The sequence below is a fragment of the Scyliorhinus torazame genome, chromosome 25 (genome assembly GCF_047496885.1).
Source record: "Scyliorhinus torazame isolate Kashiwa2021f chromosome 25, sScyTor2.1, whole genome shotgun sequence".
Lineage (NCBI taxonomy): Eukaryota > Metazoa > Chordata > Chondrichthyes > Carcharhiniformes > Scyliorhinidae > Scyliorhinus > Scyliorhinus torazame.
Genome location: NC_092731.1, coordinates 9901825 through 9924214, shown reverse-complemented (window position 1 = coordinate 9924214; position 22390 = coordinate 9901825). Strand labels below are relative to the sequence as shown.

At 49.6% G+C, this 22390-nt stretch overlaps 2 protein-coding genes across 7 annotated transcripts in view; both read right to left on the bottom strand.

The window, feature by feature from the left end:
- Positions 1-22390, bottom strand: part of LOC140402300 (uncharacterized) — a 135629-nt gene that overhangs the window by 42855 nt on the left and 70384 nt on the right. The window lies entirely within an intron of this gene.
- The window catches only part of LOC140402298 (cytochrome P450 2C3-like), a 121408-nt gene that overhangs the window by 79318 nt on the left and 19700 nt on the right, over positions 1-22390 (bottom strand). For 5 of the 6 annotated variants that reach the window (XM_072489969.1, XM_072489970.1, XM_072489967.1 and 2 more), the window contains one exon: positions 5757-5906. The exons of the other annotated variant lie outside the window; for it this stretch is intronic. In XM_072489969.1, coding sequence (XP_072346070.1) covers positions 5757-5906 — 150 coding nt within the window. The remainder of the gene's footprint in view (positions 1-5756; positions 5907-22390) is intronic. 6 annotated transcript variants of the gene reach the window in all.

The following is a 22390-nucleotide window of genomic DNA, read 5'->3' as shown; positions in this document are numbered from 1 at the left end:
CTGCAGGTTCATCCACATGGAAGGTACGGCCTCTGGGCTGGTTCCAGTAACGGCCCCTGGGCTGGTCCCAGTTTCGGTCGGAACGACGGCGCCTCTGGCGCTCCCAGGACCGCCGTCAGCGACGGGGTCGGCGCCTACAAGTCTGACACGGACATGGCTCCTCATCCATTGGCTCTGGAGAAGGCTCCCTTCGGGGAGGAATGTCCGACGGCCACTGGCGTCGGTCCGGACGTTGCCTCGCCCAAGGTACCGCAGGAGTGCGGGGGGACGTTTTCGGACAGAAGGGGTTGCGCCCCAAGGCATGCACTTCCATTCCCTGTAGCTCCTGTACTCCTCGCTCTGCGCTCTCTCGGGACAATACTATTTGAATGGCCTGTTGAAAAGTCAATGTTGGCTCCGCTAACAACTTTCTCTGGGTGGCCGCATTGTTAATACCGCAAACCAAAAGGTCGCGTAACATTTCTGACAAGGTCTCACCATAGTCACAGTACTCCGCAATCCTGCGTAGCCTGGATAGAAAATCGGCAAGGGATTCTCCAGGGGTCCTCTCAGCGGTATTAAATCGGTAACGCTGGACTATCGTGGACGGGGTTGGGTTAAAATGTTGCCCCACTATATTCACAAGTTCATCAAACGTTTTGGTGTCCGGCGCAGCTGGGTACGTAAGGCTCCTAATCACCCCAAACGTATGCGGGCCGCAGGCGGTGAGCAATATGACCACCTGGCGCTCGTTTTCGGTGATATTGTTCGCCCGGAAATAGTAACGCATCCGTTGTGTGTACTGGTTCCAGCTTTCCAGCGCAGCATCAAAAACATCCAAACGTCCGTACAGAGGCATGGTATAATAGAAAACAACTTCCAACCTGTATCCAACAAAAATCCAGGGAGGTGGCTTCAGCAGTGTAGACAGCTATTCACTTTAACCTTCGTCGCCAGTTTTGTGAGGGCCACGAAAAATCCAGCACGAGTTTTAAGCATACAAAGTAATAACATTTATTTACAATAACATATATATATATATATAGCAGCAACTTCCCTTGCTGCACACTCCTTCCTGCTGTTTCCAAAGTGGCCAGCTTTATTTATACTTGGAGTTTACTAATGGTTTCTCCGCCCCCCTTATTGGGGAAGCTCATACTCCCTCACGATTGTGGGATTGTCATTAGTCCCCAGCCAATGGTAAGTAGGCAGGTTATAACAGCTATCCAATTTGCCCCACTCTTCCACCTTTTCCCCAGGGCTGTGAAATGTTTTGCTGTTCAAATATATTGTACATCTAATTGTCTTTTGAAGGTTACAATTGAGTCTGCAACCAACATGCTGGTAGGCAATGCACTCAAATCATAACTTTGTTACGTTAAAAAAAAGTTATCTCTCCTAATTCCTTTGCAGATGTCTTAAATCTGTGTCCTCTGGTTATCGATCCACCTCCCACCAGAAAGGGATGCTACTCACTTGTACTCCCAAAACTCCTCTGAATTTTGAACATCTTTTTTAAATCCCCCCTTAACCATATGTTTTCTAAGAAGAACAACCTCAAGTTGCTGCACATACTGAAGCGCTTCATCCATGGGATCAATGTAAAATGAATTCATTTTATTTTCTTCCTTTCTCCTGAAGTCCACGACTCCTGCCGGGTTGAGCGTGAGCGGCTCTCCGGTTCTTCTTTTTAAAAAAATGTATTTTATTGCAAACATGTATCAAAACATGTTACAGCAAATAAACACCCCGGGAAATATACTTCCCAGCAATCAACTATACAGTCTGTACAGATTCTCACCCCCAGCCCCCCCGGCAACAGACAGCTCCTCAAACACGGTCACAAACATTCCCCACCTTTTCTCAAACCCCCCTGCAGAACCCTATAACTCATACTTTATCGTCTCCAACCGCAGAAAGTCGGAAAGCTGCTACCCCCCGGTGGCGATGCCGAGCGCTACTCCAGTAAAATCCGCTGCCGTGCAATCAGAGAGGCGAAGGCCAAGACAGCGGCCTTCCTCCTCTCCATGAGCTCCGGCTTCTCTGAAAACACAAATATTGCCACCAAAGGGTCCGGGTCCACCTCCTCCACTATCCTGGCTAAAACTGCAAATACTCCCGCCAATTTTTTGCAAACCCAAAACATATGCACGTGATTCACTGGCCCCGCCTATAAGTCTCATTTATCTGCCACCCTCTGAAAGAACCCACTCATTCTCGCCCGAGTCATATGCACCCTGTGCACCACCTTCAACTGTATCAGGCTGATCCTTGCACAAGAGGAGGTCCCGTTTACCCTATGCAGTGCCTCACTCCATACTTCCCAATTGATCTACCCTCCCAACCCCGCTTCCCATTTCTCCTTGATCTTCATCACCCCCTTGCCTCCCTGCTCCCCCAGTCACTTGTATATATCCCCAATTCTTCCCTCCCCTTCCACATCCAGAAGCAGCAGTCGCTCTATCAGGGTGTATCCCGGCAACCTAGGGAACCCCCATCCATGTTAGACGTTTTAGTTGCTGTGAAATGAAAAGTCTAAAGTTCTTGTTCCTTTTCACCAAACACCATTTATTTCACTTCCACAGCCTCTGCACAAAACTCTTAACAATACACCACCTGACAGAGGCCACCTGAAGCCCCTTTACATATCAGTGTCAATTAATGGATACTTAACATAAATGAGACAACTAATTGCAATGTTTCTTAACCCATTACTTAACAATCCAGACCCTTCGTGCAAAATCCCTATATATAATAATATATTGCCACAAGTATGCTTACATTTACACTGCAATGAAGTTATTGTGAAAAGTCCTTAGATTTTCTGGATTATCTCTGCTGCCCTTCTTAAACAATGGGACAACTGGTTTAAAGGTTGGTTTAGCACACTGGGCTAAATCGCTGGCTTTTAAAGCAGACCAAGGCAGGCCAGCAGCACGGTTCAATTCCCGCACCAGCCTCCCCGAACAGGCGCCGGAATGTGGCGACTAGGGGCTTTTCACAGTAACTTCATTTGAAGCCTACTTGTGACAATAAGCTATTTTCATTTCAATATCGGCTACTCTCCAGTCCTCTGGAACGTCTCCTGTAGCCAATGTGGATACAAAGATTACTGTCAAGGCCCCAGCAACTTCCTCCCTTGCCTCCCTCAGTATTCTGGGGTAGATTTCATCAGGCCCTGGGGACTTATCTACTTTAATGCTTTTTAAGAAGCCCAACACCTCTTTATTAATATCAACATGACTCAGAATATCTACACACTCTACCCTATACTCCTCATCCACCAAATCCTTCTCTTTGGTGAATACTGAGGCAAATTATTAATTTATTATCTCCCATTTCCTCTGATTCCATACATAGATTCCCTCTAATATTCTTGAATGGACCAACCCTTTCTCTGGCTACCCTTTTGCTCTTCACGTATGTCTAAAACGCCTTAGGATTTTCCTTAATCATGTTTGCCAACGAGCTTTCATGACCCCTTTTAACCTTCCGAACTCCTACCTTAAGTTCCTTCCTGCTTGCTTTATATTCTTCAAGGGCTTCATCTATCATAAGCTTTTTAGATCTTATGAATGCTTCCTTCGTTAATTTCCACTTCTGGAGCCCCGTCCATTCCCTCGCTACCTGAATCTCCAAATACCTAAACCTATCCTTCGCTCCCTTAAACAGCATCCCCCCTAAATTAGCCCGCTGTCCCAGCTCATTCACCAGGAAAACCTCGCTTTTCCCTACATTCAGTTTGTACCCCGAGAATCCTCCAAACCTCCCAGCAGGTCCATAATTTTTCCCATACTCTCCAACAGATCCGAAACATACAGCAAGAGGTCATCGGCATAGAGCGACACCCGATGCTCCCTCTGTCTCCTCATAATCCCCCGCCACTCCGCCAACCCCCTAAGAGCCATTGACAACGCCTCTATAGCCAGCGCAAACAGCAATAGTGACAGCGGGCACCCTTGCCTCGTACCTCTGTAAGTCAAAGCTTCGTGAGCTCATATAATTCGCCTTCATCCTCGCCCTTGGTGTCACATACAGCAACCGCACCTATGCCACAAACCTCGGTCCAAACCCAAACCTTCACAAAACCTCAAACAAGTACCGTCACTCCACCCGATCAAATGCCTTCTCCGTGTTCATGGACACCACCACCTCCGGTACCAGAGCCCCCGACGGATTAATCACCACATTAAACAGCCATCTTACATTTCTTGCGAGCTGCCTGCCCTTCACGAAGCCTGTTTAATCTTCTGCAACCACTTCCGGGACACAATCTTCCATCCTCCCTGCCAACAACTTAGCCAATACTTTCACATCTGTGTTCAATAGTGATATGGGCCTATACAACCCACATTCCACCCCGTCCTTCCCCTTTTTTGAGATTAGTGTGATTACTGCCTGTGTCATCGTGTTCGGCAACTCCCTCTTTCTCCAGTGCTTCATTAAACGTCCCCAACCGATGTGGTGCCAGGTCCATCGCAGATTCCTTATAAAATTCCGCCAGGTACCCATCCGGCCCAGGGGCCTCCCCGACTTCATACCCATGATACTATCCAGCGCCTCCCTTAGCCCCAGGGGCTCCTCCAACGGCTGCCTCTTTGCTTCCTCCACCTGGGGAATTTGAGCTTGTCCAGAAACCGCCCCATGTCCCCCTCTTCTCCCCCGGGGCAGCCTCAAAAAGTCCCTGGTAGTACTCCCTAAACGCCTCATTTGTTTTCCCTGGCTCCGAAACCACATGCCCGGCCCCAGTCCTTATTTCAATATTTCCCTGGACGCAACCTGCCTCCGCAGCTGGTGCGCCAGCACATGGCTCACCTTCTCCCCGTACTCATATTGTCCCCCTCTTGCACTACGGAGTTGCTCTACCGCCCTCCCCGTTGTCAGCCTGTCAAACTGCCCCTGCAACTTTTTCCTTCTCACCACTCCCTCCACGGTGGGCACCCTTGAATATTCCCTGTCCACCTTCACTATCTCGCTCACTAGATAGTCAACTTTCTCCCTCCTTTCACTATCCGCACACCTTAAACAAAATAATTTCCCCCCCGACCACTGCCGTCAGTGCTTCCCAAAAAACTGCCGCTGACAACGTCCCATTCTGATTAAACTCCACATACTCCTTAAACACCGCCCGCACCTTATCACAAAAACCTCCATCCACCAACAACCCCAAGTCAAACTTCCACCCCAGCCTCTGCTCTCGTCCCGATCTAAACCGAATCTCCAGCCAGTGGGGTGCATGGTACGAGATAACTATCCCCGCATACTCTGCTCCCTCCACCCCAACCAAAATCACCTTATGGACGTGCGCTCTCCTGTTCTTCATTAATGTAGACAGATTATTCAGTGATGGAATGCATCACTGCCTTCACTTGACAACCATCAGTGAGGAGACACTGGACATTGACCTGGGTGGAAACCCAGGGTGGATTTTTCTTTCTTTAAACCTCAAGTTAACTGCCACAGACCCAAGTGCTGACCAGACTCTTGAGGGACAAACAGACATCAAATGGCATTTTCCCACTTCTTTATCCAATTGCATGTATCAAAAAGTAAAGGATGTCTTAAATTTTGATTTTTTTTTTTGTATCATTTTTTGATCAATTTTCCATCAAGGGCAAGGTTAATTGTGGACCTTGACCTCTTCCCTATCCCTTGTACCCCTTACATGCCACACCCTATCACTCGGTTTCACTCCTATGTTTTACTTGGAACTTGAAAAAGATACCAACTCCACTTGGATTTGAAAAATAAATTCCTCCAGTATTCTATTCAGAAACCTTTTTTATTTCGGATAGCTGTAACTAGAAACTGGGCTTCCTCCAGGATCCGCTCTTCAATACTCTTTTTCCCCATTCCAAAATTCCTCAGGGTGCTGAGAGTGAATCTGCGAAGCTGTTTCCATCTCTCTCCATTGCTGAAGGCAATTCCTGAATCAGAGACATTTAACACAAATGTAAATAACTTGGGGATGGAATTTTCCATTTGCTACAGACAAAATACACGGAACATTTTTCAATATTTTTTCTCTCTTTGTCACAGCCTCCAAGTACCTCACCCAAGTGGTCATTTTTCTAGTTGTGAGATGGGGCTTTGCAGTTAGCTTCAGAATCCCTGAATTAGGGAGAGGAATACAGCTTCCAGGAACTCCTGGTGCAAAGTGTCCAAAATGTAGGTTATGAGTATGGTTCCAAAATAAGTGGTTGTGTTTTATTGCCGTAGGCCTTGCTGTCTCACTGTTGTCACCTGCATGCGAAGAGCAAACTTGGGCAAGGTGGTGGAAGGCTGTGTGCATAAGGGAACTGTACGCACAAGGGTATGACTCATTCCACAGATGACTGGAGAAACTGAAGCCACATGTAGGCCATGAAAAGAAAATGCTAAACTGTCAAGACTTCCCTCACTGTCCATGCAGTTCTTGCTCTTTTTCCTATCCAATCCCAATGTTCTCAAAACCTAAACAAATCAAGGTCTGTAACTAAATTATCCCACTTCTGAAACCACTAAGATTTGATAAGGGGTGACAAGATTATTCAAAAGTGTTATAACCTGCCTGCTTACCATTGGCTGGGGACAAATGACAATCCCCCAATCCTGTGGGAGTATGAGCTTCCCCAATGAGGGGGACGGAGAAATCATGAGCAGACTCCCTGTATAAATGAAGCTGGCCAGTTTGGAACCAGCAGGAAGCAGTGAGCAGCAAGCGAGGACCCCAGGAGAATCCCTTGCCGACTTCTATCCAGGCTATGCAGGATTGCGGAGTACTTTGACTATGGTGAGACCTTGTCAGAAAGGTTACGCAACCTTTTGGTTTGCGGTATTACCAATGCGGCCACCAAGAGAAAGTTGTTAGCTGAGCCAACATTGACTTTTCAACAGGCCATTCAAATAGTATTGTCCCGAGAGAGCGCAGAACGAGGAGTGCAGGAGCTACAAGGAATGGAGGTGCATGCCTTGAGGCGCAACCCCTTCCGTCCGAAAACGTTTCCCTGCACTCCTGCGGTACCTTGGGCGAGGCGACGTCCGGATCGACGCCAGTGGCCGTCGGACATTCCTCCCCGAAGGGAGCCTTCTTCAGAACCAATGGATGAGGAGCCATGCCCGTCTCAGACTTGTAGGCGCCGACCCCGTCGCGGACGCCGGTCCTGGGGGCGCCAGAGGCGCCGTCGTTCTGACTGAAACTGGGACCAGCCCAGGGGCCATACCTTCCATGTGGATGAACCTGTGGCGACTACTCCTGAGGACGTGGAGACGGAGGACGACTGCCTGCAGCTGCATTGTGTGGCAGCTCCCCGTGTGGCCCCCATTAAGGTGACAGTTCGGGTCAATGGTCACCCGCTTGAGATGGAGTTAGACACTGGCGCAGCGGTCTCCGTGATTGCCCAGAGGACATTTGACCGCATCAAGCAGGGTATACAGACCCTTACATTAACCGACACACAGGCCAGGTTGGCCACCTACACGGGGGAACCATTGGACATTGCAGGAACTATGACGACCCCTGTTTATGGACGCCAGGAGGGGCGTTTCCCACTTATCGTGGTGCGCGGCCATGGGCCCAGCCTGTTGGGTCGGGACTGGTTGCGCCATTTGCGTTTGCAGTGGCAGCACATCCTCCAAACAGTTTCTGGAGGGTTGACTGAGGTGCTAAGGTGATACCCAGATGTATTCCAGCCGGGTTTGGGGAAAATAAAAGGGGCCGTAACCCGTATCCAAATCGAACCAGGAGCCACGCCGCGCTTTTTCTGGGCGCGCCCGGTGCCTTACGCCTTGCTCGAGAAGGTAGAAGGGGAGCTCACTCCTTTGGAGACTTTGGGTATTATCAGGCCCGTCCGTTTCGCTGACTGGGCAGCACCAATTGTACCTGGAATGAAGCCAGATGCCACAGTTCGCTTGTGCGGCGACTATAAACTTACAGTGAATACGGCTTCCCGACTCGACCGATATCCAATGCCTCGCATAGAGGATCTCTACGCGAAGCTTTCAGGCGGACTCTCGTTCACGAAATTAGATATGAGTCGCGCCTACCTACAGTTGGAGCTGGACCCTGCCTCCCCACCATATGTAACGATTCATACACACTGGGGCCTATATGAATATACACGTTTGCCCTTTGGCGTATCCTCTGCCTATGCTATTTTTCAACGCGTTATGGAGGGCATTTTAAGAGGTTTACCGCGTGTCGCTATCTACTTAGATGACGTTTTGATCACGGGGATGTCGGAGCAGGAACATTTGGAAAATCTGGAGGCTGTCCTTAGATGCTTTTCGGAGGCTGGAGTCCGTTTACGTCGCACAAAGTGCGTCTTTCAGGCGAAGGAAGTAGTCTACCTGGGTTATCGGGTGGACAGCGAATGTTTGCACCCAGTCGCAGAGAAGGTGCGCGCGATTCAACAGGCCCCCACCCCGACTGACACTTTCGCATCTTCGTTCTTTTCTCGGCCTCGTAAACTATTCCGGGAAGTTCCTCCCCAATCTGGCAACTACGCTGGCCCCGTTGCACCTTCTGCTAAAGAAAAATCACACCTGGTTTGGGGTCAGCCGCAAGAAACCGCTTTCCGGTGGGTAAAACAACAATTGTCGTTGTCTGGGTTACTAACCCACTATGACCCTGGAAAGCCTTTGCTCGTCACATGTGGGCAGTACGGTAGCATTGTGGATAGCACAATTGCTTCACAGCTCCAGGGTCCCAGGTTCGATTCCGGCTTGGGTCACTGTCTGTGCGGAGTCTGCACATCCTCCCCGTGTGTGCGTGGGTTTCCTCCGGGTGCTCCGGTTTCCTCCCACAGTCCAAAGATGTGCAGGTTAGGTGGATTGTGCATGATAAATTGCACTTAGTGTCCAAAATTTCCCTTAGTGTTGGGTGGGGTTACTAGGTTATGGGGATAGGGTGGAGGTGTTGACCTTGGGTGGGGTGCTCTTTCCAAGAGCCGGTGCAGACTCGATGGGCCGAATGGCCTCCTGCACTATAAATTCTATGAAATGTGATACATCCCCGTATGGTATTGGGGCCGTCCTGTCCCACAAGATGGAGAATTGGGCCGAGCGGCTGACAGCTTTCGCCTCCTGCACATTGACTGCAGCGGAAAAACAGTACGCGCAGATCGAGAAGGAGGGCCTGGCAGTGGTCTTTGTGGTGAAACGTTTCCACCAGTACGTGTATGGCCGCCACTTCACTATCGTGACCATAAGCCTCTGCTGGGACTTTTCAGAGAGGATAAGCCAATACCGCCCATTGCTTCCGCACGGATCCAGCGCTGGGCTTTGTTGCTCGCTGCATACGAGTATTCTCTGGAGCACAAACCAGGAACGCAGATAGCGAACACTGAGCCAATTGCCTTTATCAACCGGCCCCATGTCGACCCCCACGACCGGTGAGGTGGTTGCAACCGAAAATTTCATGGACACCTTGCCTGTCACGGCATCACAGATCCGTGAGTGGACCCAGACGGAGCCAGTCCTGTCAAAGGTTCGGCACATAGTCCTGTACGGTGGGCAGCATAGACAGCTTCCAGGCGAGTTGCGGGCATTTTCCTCCAAGCTGTCAGATTTCAGTGTGGAAGACAGCATCCTCTTGTGGGAGACGCGTGTAATTGTCCCGGAAAAAGGCCAGGAGCTGATACTAATAGGCTTGCACAATGGGCATCCAGGTGTGACCAAAATGAAAATGTTGGCCCGGAGTTATGTCTGGTGGCTAGGCCTCGACACCGACATTGAGAAGGTGGCCCAAAACTGCTCCATTTGCCAGGGGCATCAGAAGCTTCCGCCGTCGCGCCCCTACATCACTGGGAATGGCCAGGGTGGCCTTGGGCGCGCTTGCATGCGGATTTCGCTGACCCTTTTCAAGGATCCATGTTCCTTTTATTAATCAATGCGCAGTCTAAATGGCTAGAGGTGCATAAGATGCTGGGCAGAACGTCCTGCGCAACAATTGAGAAAATGCGTTTGTCTTTTAGTACTCATGGCCTCCCCGAGGTGCTGGTCACGGATAACGGCACTCCATTCACAAGTGAGGAGTTTGAGAGGTTCATGAAGATGAACGGCATACGCCATATCCGCACTGCGCCTTACCACCTGGCTTCAAATGGGTTGGCGGAGTGCGCAGTGCAGACATTGAAACGAGGCCTAAAGAAGCAGTCTTCAATGGACATGAGACTGACTCGCTTTTTGTTTACGTATAGGACCACCCCCCCATGCGGTGACTGGAGTAGCTCCCGCAGGACTCCTAATGGGCCGGATACTTCGCACCCGCCTTAGTATGGTTTTCCAGGACAAAGGCGCAAAAGTACGCCGCACACAAGAACGGCAGGGACATGGTTTTTCTCGGCATCGGCCGATTCAGCAGTTTGCGCCCGTTGACCCAGTGTTCGTTCGGAATTTTGCTGGTGGTGCCCAGTGGGTCCCTGGCGTAATCTTTCGCCAAACGGGCCCTATATCTTACCAGGTACAAGCCCAGGGTCGTCTCCAGCGCAAACATGTAGACCACGTTCGGTCCAGAAGACTAACCCTTCCAAAGATTCCCCGCCCCCGGAGCTCATTTCTACAGCCGCAGAGACCAGAGACAATGGAAAGTAGCCCTCACAATCTTCCTCTGGTGCCTCACTCAAAGCCTGCTCAGGTCGTTACAGAACCGCGTGGAAATAGAGACGTCGAGATGACGGAGGCAGCAGACTCTGAGATGGAGACACAGGACGCATCAGAGGGGGAATCCTCGGGCCCACGGGCCGTGGAGGCACAACCGTTATGCCGTTCATCACGGAAGCGCCGGTCTCCGTCTCGTTACACGCCGCCCGATCCAGCGCCTCGTGCAAATGGTGTCCGGCCTGTGGCAAAACAAGTCCGACGCCCTCCTTCGCCAGGGTCTTCGGTGGATTCCTTGTACTTTGGGGGGGAGGGATGTTATCCCCTGCCTCTTACCATTGGCTGGGGACTAATGACAATCCCACAATCCTGTGAGAGTATGAGCTTCTCCAATGAAAGGGGCGGAGAAATCAATAGCAGACTCTCTGTATAAATAAAGCTGGCCAGTTTGGAACCAGCAGGAAGGAGTGAGCAGCAAGCAAAGCTGCTGCTGCTGCTGTTGTGTATATATATGTTATTGTAAATAAATGTTATTTCTTTGTATCCTTAAAACTCGTGCTGGATTCTTCGTGGCCCTCACAAAAAAAAGGTTGAGGAGTTTCAAGCATGTGTCGCGGTACAGGACCAAACCCCAATTTATTATCGGAAACCGGACCAGACCCCCAACAATTTTTCAATTTGTAAAGCTGAGGAATGGGTACTCACCAAAGAAGAAATAAAGAACAAAGAAATGTACAGCACAGGAACAGGCCCTTCGGCCCTCCAAGCCCGTGCCGACCATACTGCCCGACTAAACTACAATCTTCTACACTTCCTGGGTCCGTATCCTTCTATTCCCATCCTATTCATATATTTGTCAAGATGCCCCTTAAATGTCCCTATCGTCCCTGCTTCCACTACCTCCTCCGGTAGCGAGTTCCAGGCACCCACTACCCTCTGCGTAAAAAACTTGCCTCGTACATCTACTCTAAACCTTGCCCCTCTCACCTTAAACCTATGCCCCCTAGTAATTGACCCCTCTACCCTGGGGAAAAGCCTCTGACTATCCACTCTGTCTATGCCCCTCATAATTTTGTATACCTCTATCAGGTCGCCCCTCAACCTCCTTCGTTCCAGTGAGAACAAACCGAGTTTATTCAATCGCTCCTCATAGCTTATGCCCTCCATACCAGGCAACATTCTGGTAAATCTCTTCTGCACCCTCTCTAAAGCCTCCACATCCTTCTGGTAGTGTGGCGACCAGAATTCAACACTATACTCCAAGTGTGGCCTAACTAAGGTTCTGTACAGCTGCAACATGACTTGCCAATTCTTATACTCAATGCCCCGGCCAATGAAGGCAAGCAGAGGAGTAAGTCCACTGACAAATTAGTTTTTTTTAATATTAAAAAAACGTTATTATTAATACCTGATTAAACAAATTGACCTCACAGAAAATAGCTTTACAATTAACAGTTTAAAAAATCGTAAAATAAAAGGATACACTTTAACTAGTAACTTATACATCCTCTATCTCCAGTTAAGCAAAGCCCATTATAGGTCAAACGGCGTTGGTAAATAAAGTTAGCAAACACAGGGATACTTGCTGTACTCGTGTAGAGCTTACTTGGAAAGACTGCTTGGAGAGGGACATCTTTCCAGAACAGCCTGCAGATGCTTCTGGTTTTTTCAGACTTCTGCTCAACCTGACAGCATTTGGCAAAACTGCTGCGCAACTTGAAAATTCCCAGCAGACGGCCAAACCTATTTCAAACTGCAAAACTCCAGATAGACCTGACTCTTCCCATTAATTACATCATCTCTGTTCAACTCTGATCCCATGACCTGCTTACCTTTGTTTAAGCACAATAAGTGTTGACACCAGGATTTAATTGGGAGTGTTCCCCGGTCTCATTGGGAGCGCCAGTCCGGAGTCATTCAGGTCATGCTAATGGGCCAGCATTCTGCCCACGTGAAACTAGTGCAATTCCAATTGATGCCGGTACGGATTCGCTGGGGCTCGAATTGGCACTGGAGAGCTTGACAAGCTGGAGCTGCATATAAGCTCTCCGCTCCCCACTCACTCTCGTTCCAGCCAGGAAGATGGCACCGAGGAGAACGAATGCGGAGCTGGAGACACTGCTGGATGCTGTGGAGGTGTGGCGAGACACCCTATTCATTCCTGGAGGTCTAGGCCGAGGTGGCACAAGCGGTGAGCGCTGTGGACCCCATCGTGAAATAAAGCCTGTAATACCGGAAGAAGCTGGACAACCTCCTGAGGGCGGCGCTGGCTGAGCTGGGCCAGGCACAGAGGGACTTGGCACAGTCTCTGTGCTCCATGGCCGAGTGCATCGAGACCCTGGTAGAAATGACAGTGGGCCTCCAGGACTGGTAGCGGCAGGTGATGGTGGAGCTGTCGGAGCTCACTCTAGCCTCCGTCCCAAGGTGTAGCCTGGGCCATTGGGCACCCCAAAGAAGATGGAGGTAGTGGTGCCCCTACAGGGGAGGTGCTGGACACCGCAGCGCATCCAAATCACCCCCATCTGACACTAGTGCATTTCATGGGCAGAACAGGTTGGCACTTCGCCACCTGTGACACCTGAATGTTGGCCGGGCCCATCCAGGTCCTCCAGAGGACGGCCACCAAAGGCCACAGGGCGAGATATGCCGCAGACCGCCTCCACATCTGATGTGCTGCCTGGGGACCCACCTAGAAGGAGCATTAGAGACGTAAGATAAGAAGGTTAGACACCAGTTAAGTTGGCACAGGATAAAGTTAGGGGCTAGGGCACAATACTTGTATATAACACTATTAAACACCTGTTCACCAACATTCCGAAGTGTCTCGGTCCTCCATCAGAAGGGTGTGAGGCATGGGCTGGGCTGGATGCAGAGGGTGTGCCGGGTGGGGGCATGAGGCATATCTGTGATGTGGGTGTTGGAGGAAGGCAAAGTGCAGGGCCCCAGGCGTCTATGGGGGGGGAAAGATGAGCGGCGTGTGGGGAGTTAGGACAGGAAGGCTGAGGTGCTGGTGGTCAGGCCTTCTAGTCAGTGAACCTGGATGTGATGAGGTTGTCCCATGCGCGGTGGCCCTGGTGCACATCTTGTGGACCCCATACCCTGTCCACCCTCCTCGCTGGTTGAGGCCTGGCGTCCTCGTCTCCCTCCTCCACAAAGCCCACCCTCTGCAGGGTGATGTTGTGCAGGACACAACAGGCCAGTCGACCGTTGCTGTTTGTAGGATATCTAAATGATTTGGAGGAAAATGTAACTGGTCTGATTAGTAAGTTTGCAGACGACACAAAGGTTGGTGGAATTGCGGATAGCGATGAGGACTGTCAGAGGATACAGCAGGATTTAGATTGTTTGGAGACTTGGGCGGAGAGATGGCAGATGGAGTTTAATCTGGACAAATGTGAGGTAATGCATTTTGGAAGGTCTAATGCAGGTAGGGAATATACAGTGAATGGTAGAACCCTCAAGAGTATTGAAAGTCAGAGAGATCTAGGTGTACAGGTCCACAGGTCACTGAAAGGGGCAACACAGGTGGAGAAGGTAGTCAAGAAGGCATACGGCATGCTTGCCTTCATTGGCCGGGGCATTGAGTATAAGAATTGACAAGTCATGTTGCAGCTGTATAGAACCTGAGTTCGGCCACACTTGGAGTATAGTGTTCAATTCTGGTCGCCACACTACCAGAAGGATGTGGAGGCTTTAGAGAGGGTGCAGAAGAGATTTACCAGAATGTTGCCTGGTATGGAGGGCATTAGCTATGAGAAGCGGTTGATTAAACTCGGTTTGTTCTCACTGGAACGACGGAGGTTGAGGGGCGACCTGATAGAGGTCTACAAAATTATGAGGGGCATAGACAGAGTGGATAGTCAGAGGCTTTTCCCCAGGGTAGATGGGTCAATTACTAGTGGGCATAGGTTGAAGGTGCGAGGGGCAAGGTTTAGAGTAGATGTACGAGGCAAGTTTTTTACACAGAGGGTAGTGAGTGCCTGGAACTCGCTACCGGAAGAGGTGGTGGAAGCAGGGACGATAATCACGTTTAAGGGGCATCTTGACAAATACATGAATAGGATGGGAATAGAGGGATACGGACCCAGGAAGTGTAGAAGATTGTAGTTTAGTCGGGCAGCATGGTCGGCACGGGCTTGGAGGGCCGAAGGGCCTGTTCCTGTGCTGTACTTTTCTTTGTTCTTTGTTCTTTGTTCTAGTACGATGTGAGACACCCTCCTAGGGGTACATTGGAGGGCTACATAGAGCGGACCAGGCATCGGACCTGCATCTTTATGACGCAGATGCACCGCTAATGACGCACCTGGTTGCTGCATGGGCAACGTTATAGAGGTTCTCTTCATTGGTCTGTGGCCTCTGGACAGGCATCATTATCCATGACCGCAGCAGCTAGCCGTTGTCATCCAAGAGCCAACCCCTCACCAGAGGGGGTGCCTCAAAGGTGTCGGGCACAGTCGAGTGCACCAAGACATATGCGTTGTGCACGCTGCCTGGATGTCGGGTGCATGATGTGCAGCTAGTGGTCACAAGTAACTGCACATTCATGGATTGAAAGCCCTTCTGATTGATGAAGGGCACCCTCTCATGCGCCAGTGCCCGTAGAGGGACATGTGTCCCATATATAACCGCCAGTGATGGTGCCGAATTCTACTGCCCGTGCATCCTGGTGGCCTCAGTCAACATAGTCCGCTGCCTGGGTATATAAGGCATCCGTGACGGCGTGCATGCACCCGTGTACAGGTATCTGTGAGATCCCAATCAGGTCGCTGCCTGGCACCTGGAAGATTCCCGTGGCAGAAATGTTCAGGGGGACTGTCACCTTGTTGACCACGAGGAGCGGGTGCCCTCCAGACCCCGCGGTTCCAGGTGCGTAATCACCTTACACAGATGTCGCACGGGCTCCCTGATTAGCCATAGTCTCCGGTGGCACGCTCGGTCTGGCAGGTCCTCAAAGAACAGGTGTGGATGGTATACACGTGCCCTTACGCGACATCTCTTTCGCTCCTCCCACTGTCTCACTGCTGGCTCCTGCTCCTCTGGGGCAGGCTCCTGTTGAGCAGGGTCCTCCCCGAGCTGCATCTGCAGCCGCAGTGTGTCCACAAGGCAACCATTCCTGCCTGTATTCCAAAGTTCATTCTCTGCAGGGGGAAAAGGGCATAGATGTTAGCATGGCGATTATTCCTGTGCCCCTCCAGGTCCAAAAGGCTACATGGTGGCCCTGGGTTCCACCCTCGGCATGTCCACCTCTGCTGCCCCCCCCCCCCCCCCCCCAACCTAACCACACCCCCAGCCGTTCCACCTGACACTTTGCCGTCCACACTGCACATTGGCCCCATTGGTGGCTGGCACCCGTGTGCCTCTAACTACACGACCCACCCCTGTCGGTAGGTATACCGCAGGTTGTCACAACCCAGGTTAGGGATATGCTCTGCAGCCCCTGTCCTGCTCCCTCCAGTGGGTTCTACTGTGGGTGTCCTCCTTGGGTGATATCCCACCAGCAGGGTGGCACCGGGTTGTGGGGTGACTGTGCGTCACTGACCGGCTCCATGCTTGGTGGAGTCAAGGCCCAAGTATGGGGCTTTGTGAGGGGGATGGGTATCTGTTGGAATGGTAGCTGCGGTGTGCTGTCAGTCCTGGGTATGGCACACAGGCTTTAGCCACCAGTCTGGGGATAGGATGAATGGGAGCAAGGCCATGGCGGGCAGGCAGGTCTTAGAGACAACCGGTGGTCCTGAGGGATGGATTAGCTGATAGTGTCACTGGTGAGGCCTCTGCCTTGAGAGGAACAGTGTGGCAGGGAAGGTGCCAAAGGCCATGGTGCATGCGATCCCTGTTCAGGACATGCTCTGCTCACTCTGCAATAGGGCTGCGCTTCTGAGGAGTGCAAACACCTGGTGGGCCACTGGTTCCACTTGGCCACATCCATCCCATTGATGGGTCAGCTGGGGTCTGAGATTTTCCGGAGGGGTGCCCTGAGTGGGCATCCAAACAACTTATACAGTGCACAGTGGACAGTCAGCGGAGTGCGAAGCTAGGGCCATGTAACCTGTACACAATGGCTACCTTGGAGATGCAGCAATGGCGGTCTGTGCCCAGCTACCCCGATCTGGATTTCCAGAAAGCCTTTGACAAGATGCCACACAAAAGGTTGTTGCATAAAGATAAAGATGCATGGCATTAAGGGGAAAGTAGTAGCATGGATAAAGGATTGGTTAATTAATAGAAAGCAAAGAGTGGGGATTAATGGGTGTTTCTCTGGTTGGCAATCAGTAGCTAGTGGTGTCCCTCAGGGATCAGTGTTGGGCCCACAACTGTTCACAATTTACATAGATGATTTGGAGTTGGGGACCAAGGGCAACGTGTCCAAGTTTGCAGACGATACTAAGATAAGTGGTAAAGCAAAAAGTGCAGAGGATACTGGAAGTCTGCAGAGGGATTTGGATAGGCTAAGTGAATGGGCTAGGGTCTGGCAGATGGAATACAATGTTGACAAATGTGAGGTTATCCATTTTGGTAGGAATAACAGCAAAAGGGATTATTATTTAAATGATGAAATATTAAAACATGCTGCTGTGCAGAGAGACCTGGGTGTGCTAGTGCATGAGTCGCAAAAAGTTGGTTTTCAGGCGCAACAGGTGATTAAGAAGGCAAATGGAATTTTGTCCTTCATTGCTAGAGGGATGGAGTTTAAGACTAGGGAGGTTCTGCTGCAATTGTATAAGGTGTTAGTGAGGCCACACCTGGAGTATTGTGTTCAGTTTTGGTCTCCTTACTTGAGAAAGGACGTACTGGCACTGGAGGGTGTGCAGAGGAGATTCACTAGGTTAATCCCAGAGCTGAAGGGGTTGGAATACTGGAGCTGGAGAGGTTGAGTAGACTGGGACTGTACTCGTTGGAATTTAGAAGGATGAGGGGGGATCTTATAGAAACATATAAGATTATGAAGGGAATAGATAGGATAGATGCGGGCAGGTTGTTTCCACTGGCGGGTGAAAGCAGAACTAGGGGGCATAGCCTCAAAATAAGGGGAAGTAGATTTAGGACTGAGTTTAGGAGGAACTTCTTCACCTAAAGGTTTGTGAATCTGTGGAATTCCTTGCCCAGTGAAGCAGTTGAGGCTCCTTCATTACATGTTTTTAAGATCAAGATAGATAGTTTTTTGAAGAATAAAGGGATTAAGGGTTATGGTGTTCGGGCCGGAAAGTGGAGCTGAGTCCACAAAAGATCAGCCATGATCTCATTGAATGGTGGAGCAGGCTCGAGGGGCCAGATGGCCTACTCCTGCTCCTAGTTCTTATGTTCTTATGATCCCCACATCCATGTCCCGACTTCGAGTCGTTTCCTGCTACTCCCCCTTGGCCCTGGCGAACTACCCCCAGCCAGCGGCACAACAGTCAGGAAACTTGTGATTTTCAAAACTTTCCTTCCCTCCTCTCCCTCAGCAGCCATGGCAGTCAGTATTCGTTTTCAAATGCCTGTAGTGAATCGTGCTCACTTCTGCCTCGTGGGGGCAAAGCTTCGCGGAGCCGCAGAGCATATTATACCGGACCCAGTAATGATATGTCGGAGCATGATGGTGGGTTCAGCACCTGCTGGCAACCTTGATTTTCGGCGGAAATCCGATTCTCCACTCGATCACGATTCGCGTTCCAGCGTCATGGGGTGGAGAATCCTCCCCAATGTCTCAAATTATCGACTCTCTAGGGAATCTCCAACAATCGTAATAATATTAATTTTTATTAGTGTCACAGGTAGGCTTACACTGACACTGTAATGAAGCTACCGTGAAAATCCCCTAGTCGCCACACTCCGGCGCCTGTTCGGGTACACTGAGGGAGAATTCAGAATGTCTAATTCACCTAACAGGCACGCCTTTCGGGACCGTGGGAGGAAACCGGAGTACTCGGAGGAAACCCACGCAGCCAGAGTGAACATGCAGACTCCGCGCAGACAGTGACCCAAACCGGGAATCGAACCTGTGACCCTTGGGCTGTGAAGCAACAGTGCTGCTAACCACTGTGCTACCATACAAAGTTCCATTAAGCATTTCTTTGTGAACAAGTACATGGTGGGAATGAATGGTTATCTCTGAGGGAGTGGTGGGATTTCTGGACTAGTAATCCAGCGACCGAGAGTACTCTGGGGTCCCAGGTTCAAAACCTGCCACTGCAGATTGTGAAATTTGAATTCAATAAAAGCCTGGAATTAAAAGTCTAACGATGACCATGAAACTATTGTTGTAAAAACCCATCTGGTTCACTAATACCCTTTAGGGAAGGAAATCTTACATCCTTACCTGGTCTGGCCTACACGTGACTCCAGACCCACAGCAATGTGGTTGACTCTTAACTGCCCCTCAAGGGCAATTAGGGATGGGCAATAAATGCTGGCAATGCCCACGTCGCATGAACAAGTTAAAAAAAAATCTTACTTTTACAACATTGTAATTGCATCTTGCAGACTCACTGCCTGCCTGTATGTTAAATACTCAAATAAAAGGTTCAAAGAATATTACTGCAACATATACCCTAATCCAGGCTTTTAATAACATTACTGCAACAGTTTTTTACAATACAATCTATATAAACATCTCCTACATTCCTCACACAGTTAATTATAGGTTTAAAATAGTTTATCAAGATTAACAATTTAAATACAACACATAATCAGAATGTATGGGGTAGACGTTCAACCTGTGACAGGTGAGAAGGTTTACTGGTCTCAGATCAGACAAATGGCATGGCCTGGTCTCTGCTGCCAGACACAATCAATTCTTAAGGCTGCCAAGAGGTTTCAGCCTTGTCCTTTTGTTTGTATCGTCTCTTTCTTGACTACCCATTTATATACCTTAGGCTGGATTCTCCAATTCTGGGGCTATGACCCATGCCGGCGTGGGAACGGTGGTGTTTTATGCCAGAGAAAATGGCGCAAAACGACCACCGATTCCCCGGTTTGCTGGGGGCTAGCATGCCGGCAGCATAGAGTATCCGGCTCTAATTGCCGATATGCCCCAGAAAATTGCCGGGTCCGTGGCCGCGCCGCTACATGGCGGAGGCCGCTCGCGGACCCGCCCTGCTAAATAGTGCCCCTCTTTGGCCAGCTCTCACGCTTCGGACCACCGCCCACAGTGCCCCCAGCCCCAATAAAGTCCCCTCCTGCCCGCGGATTGGCCCTCCCCCGACTGGCGGCGCTGGACTGTGTCCACAGCCACCACGCCGAGTTCCCGATGGATGAGACCATGAGAGACCCATGCCGTCGGGAACTCAGCCAATCGGGGGCGGAGCATTGGGGTCTCAGGCAATGTGTTGAGGCTGTGAATAGACCGCTTTGGAGGGGGCGGAGCATCGTGAAAGTGGCGCCGCCCCCGATTTGGTTGGAAACTTTGATTCTCCGTCTGGTCGTCGAAATCGATTTCGGTGTTGGCTACCTGATCAGGCGGCAGAATGTGGCGACTAAGGGCTTTTCACAGTAACTTCGTACTTGTGACTGTAAAAGATTATTATTATTATTCATGTCTTCCCATTCAATTATCCAACGGATAGATAGATTCACAAGGCTGACGACATCTGATTTTCCATCCTCCCCATGCCCCTGATATTACCTTATTGCTTATCTCTTGTAAGACCATCTCATTTATTTAATGTTGCATGTGGCTTCATCTGATCAAAATCAGGAATATCCATAAGTGGCCTGTATCTGCAGAAGCTATGTAACCTCGGTAGAACCCTTTAGGTGACCAATAAGCATTTGACTGTTGTGTTTTACAAGAACTGGAGAGTTCCTTGAACTTGGGTCAAAAAGAGAGCAAACCTTATTTGTAAGAAACCACGACCTCAGATTTCCTTCTTTAACTATTGTTTCTCACAATTTTATAACCTATTTTATAAAAATGATAATTTATATATTGTTCAAAACTGATGAAATATGAAGACTCCCCTTCTTAGTCATTTCTGTCCGTGCCAGGGTGGTACGGTAGTACAGTGATTAACACTGTTGCTTCACAGTTCCAGGGTCACTGTTTGTGCGGAGTCTGCACGTTCTCCCCGTGTGTGCGTGGGTTTCCTCCGGGTGCTCTGGTTTCCTCCCACAGTCCAAAGATGTGCAGGTTAGGTGGATTGGCAATACTAGATTGCCCTTAGTGTCCAAAAAGGTTCGGAGGAGTTACTGTGTTACCGGGATGGGATGGAGGGTGGGCTTAGGTGGGGTAGTCTTTCTAAGGGTTGGTGCAGACTCGATGGGCCGAATGGCCACCTTCTGCACTGTAACTTCTATGTTCTAATTCATTACACAATGCTAGATGGTAATTTGAAGGGGGCTGGAATGTTTTGCATTGCACATGCTGCAAAGCAAAACATTCCCACGTATTTATCGTATTTCCCTGTTTGTTGTGTCCTGCCCTTGTTTCTCATGTTTATCTAGTCTGACTGAGCCAGGTTGCAGTGCAGTGAATGGGTTCCCTGATACCGTATCCAAGTGGCAAACCTTCACATGAACCAGGGCAATGAGTGCTGTTGGATTACTGAGTAATGGCAGCTATCACAGTCGCCCTTCATTAAAGGGCTTGTTGACCTGGAGGACTGGAGTACAGGTGGGATATTAAAATGTACGAGCATGTTGGGAAGCCTGCTTCGACCTACTGAGTTCTGCTTTTATCTTGAATGAATATTTTGCATGCATTCCTTTGGTATGTGTTACCATTAACACAATTACCATAAGGTAATAAGTTACCATTAGGGGTAGCTTATTAGCTTGGATAGAAGACTGGCTGACGGACAGGAAACGGAGAGTCAGGATAAATGAGTTTTCTGGATGGCAAGATGTAACTAGTGGGGTGCCACAGGGTTCGGTCCATGGACCCCAGGTATTTACCATCTATATTAACGACTTGGAATGAGGGATAGAAAGATCTATCACCAAATGTGCAGATGACATAAATATAGGTGGGACAGTAAGTTGCAATGAGTAAATAATAGATATAGATATGCTAGGAGAGTGGGCGAAAATGTGGCAGACGGAGTTCAACGTGGATAAGTGTGAGGTCATGCATTTTGGTTGAAAAAATGGAAAGGCAACTTATTATCTAAATGGGGAGAGACTTTGGGGTCCTCCGATGCAGAGGGATCTGGGTCTCCTCGTGCATGAATCACAGAAAATGAGCATGCAGGTGCAGCAGATAATAAGGAAAGCAAATGGAATGTTGGCATTTATAGCAAAGGGAATTGAATATAAAGGAAAGGAAGTATTGTTACAACTATACAAGGCATTGGTAAGACCACACTTGGAGTACTGTGCACAGTTTTGGTCCCCATATTTGAGGAAAGACGTAGTGGCATTGGAGGCAGTTCAGAGGAGGTTCACTAGATTGATTTCAGAGATGAGGGGTTTGTCGTATGAGAAGAGGTTGAACATTTTAGGTCTCTACTCTCCAGTGTTTAGAAGAATGAGGGGCGATCTAATTGAGGTGTACAAATTGCTAAAAGGTATGGATAATGTAGACGAGGAGCTGATGCTTTCTTTTGTGTGGCATTCTAAAACCTCTTAGAATAAGAGGTAGCAAATTTAAAACAGATTTGAGTTAAAACGACTTCACCCAAAAGGATGCTAATCTGAAGAAATCGCTACCCCAGAGTGCGGTGGATGCTGGGACAGTAAGTAAATTTAAGGAGGAGTTAGACAGATTTCTAATTGGTAAAGGGCTGAAGGGTTATGGAGAACGGACAGGACGGTGGAGTTGAGGCAAGGATGGGATCAGCCATGATCACATTGAGGGTGTTAGGCTCGGGAGGCTAAATTGCCGACTCCCGCTCCTAGGTCATGTGTCCTAGGGAGGAGA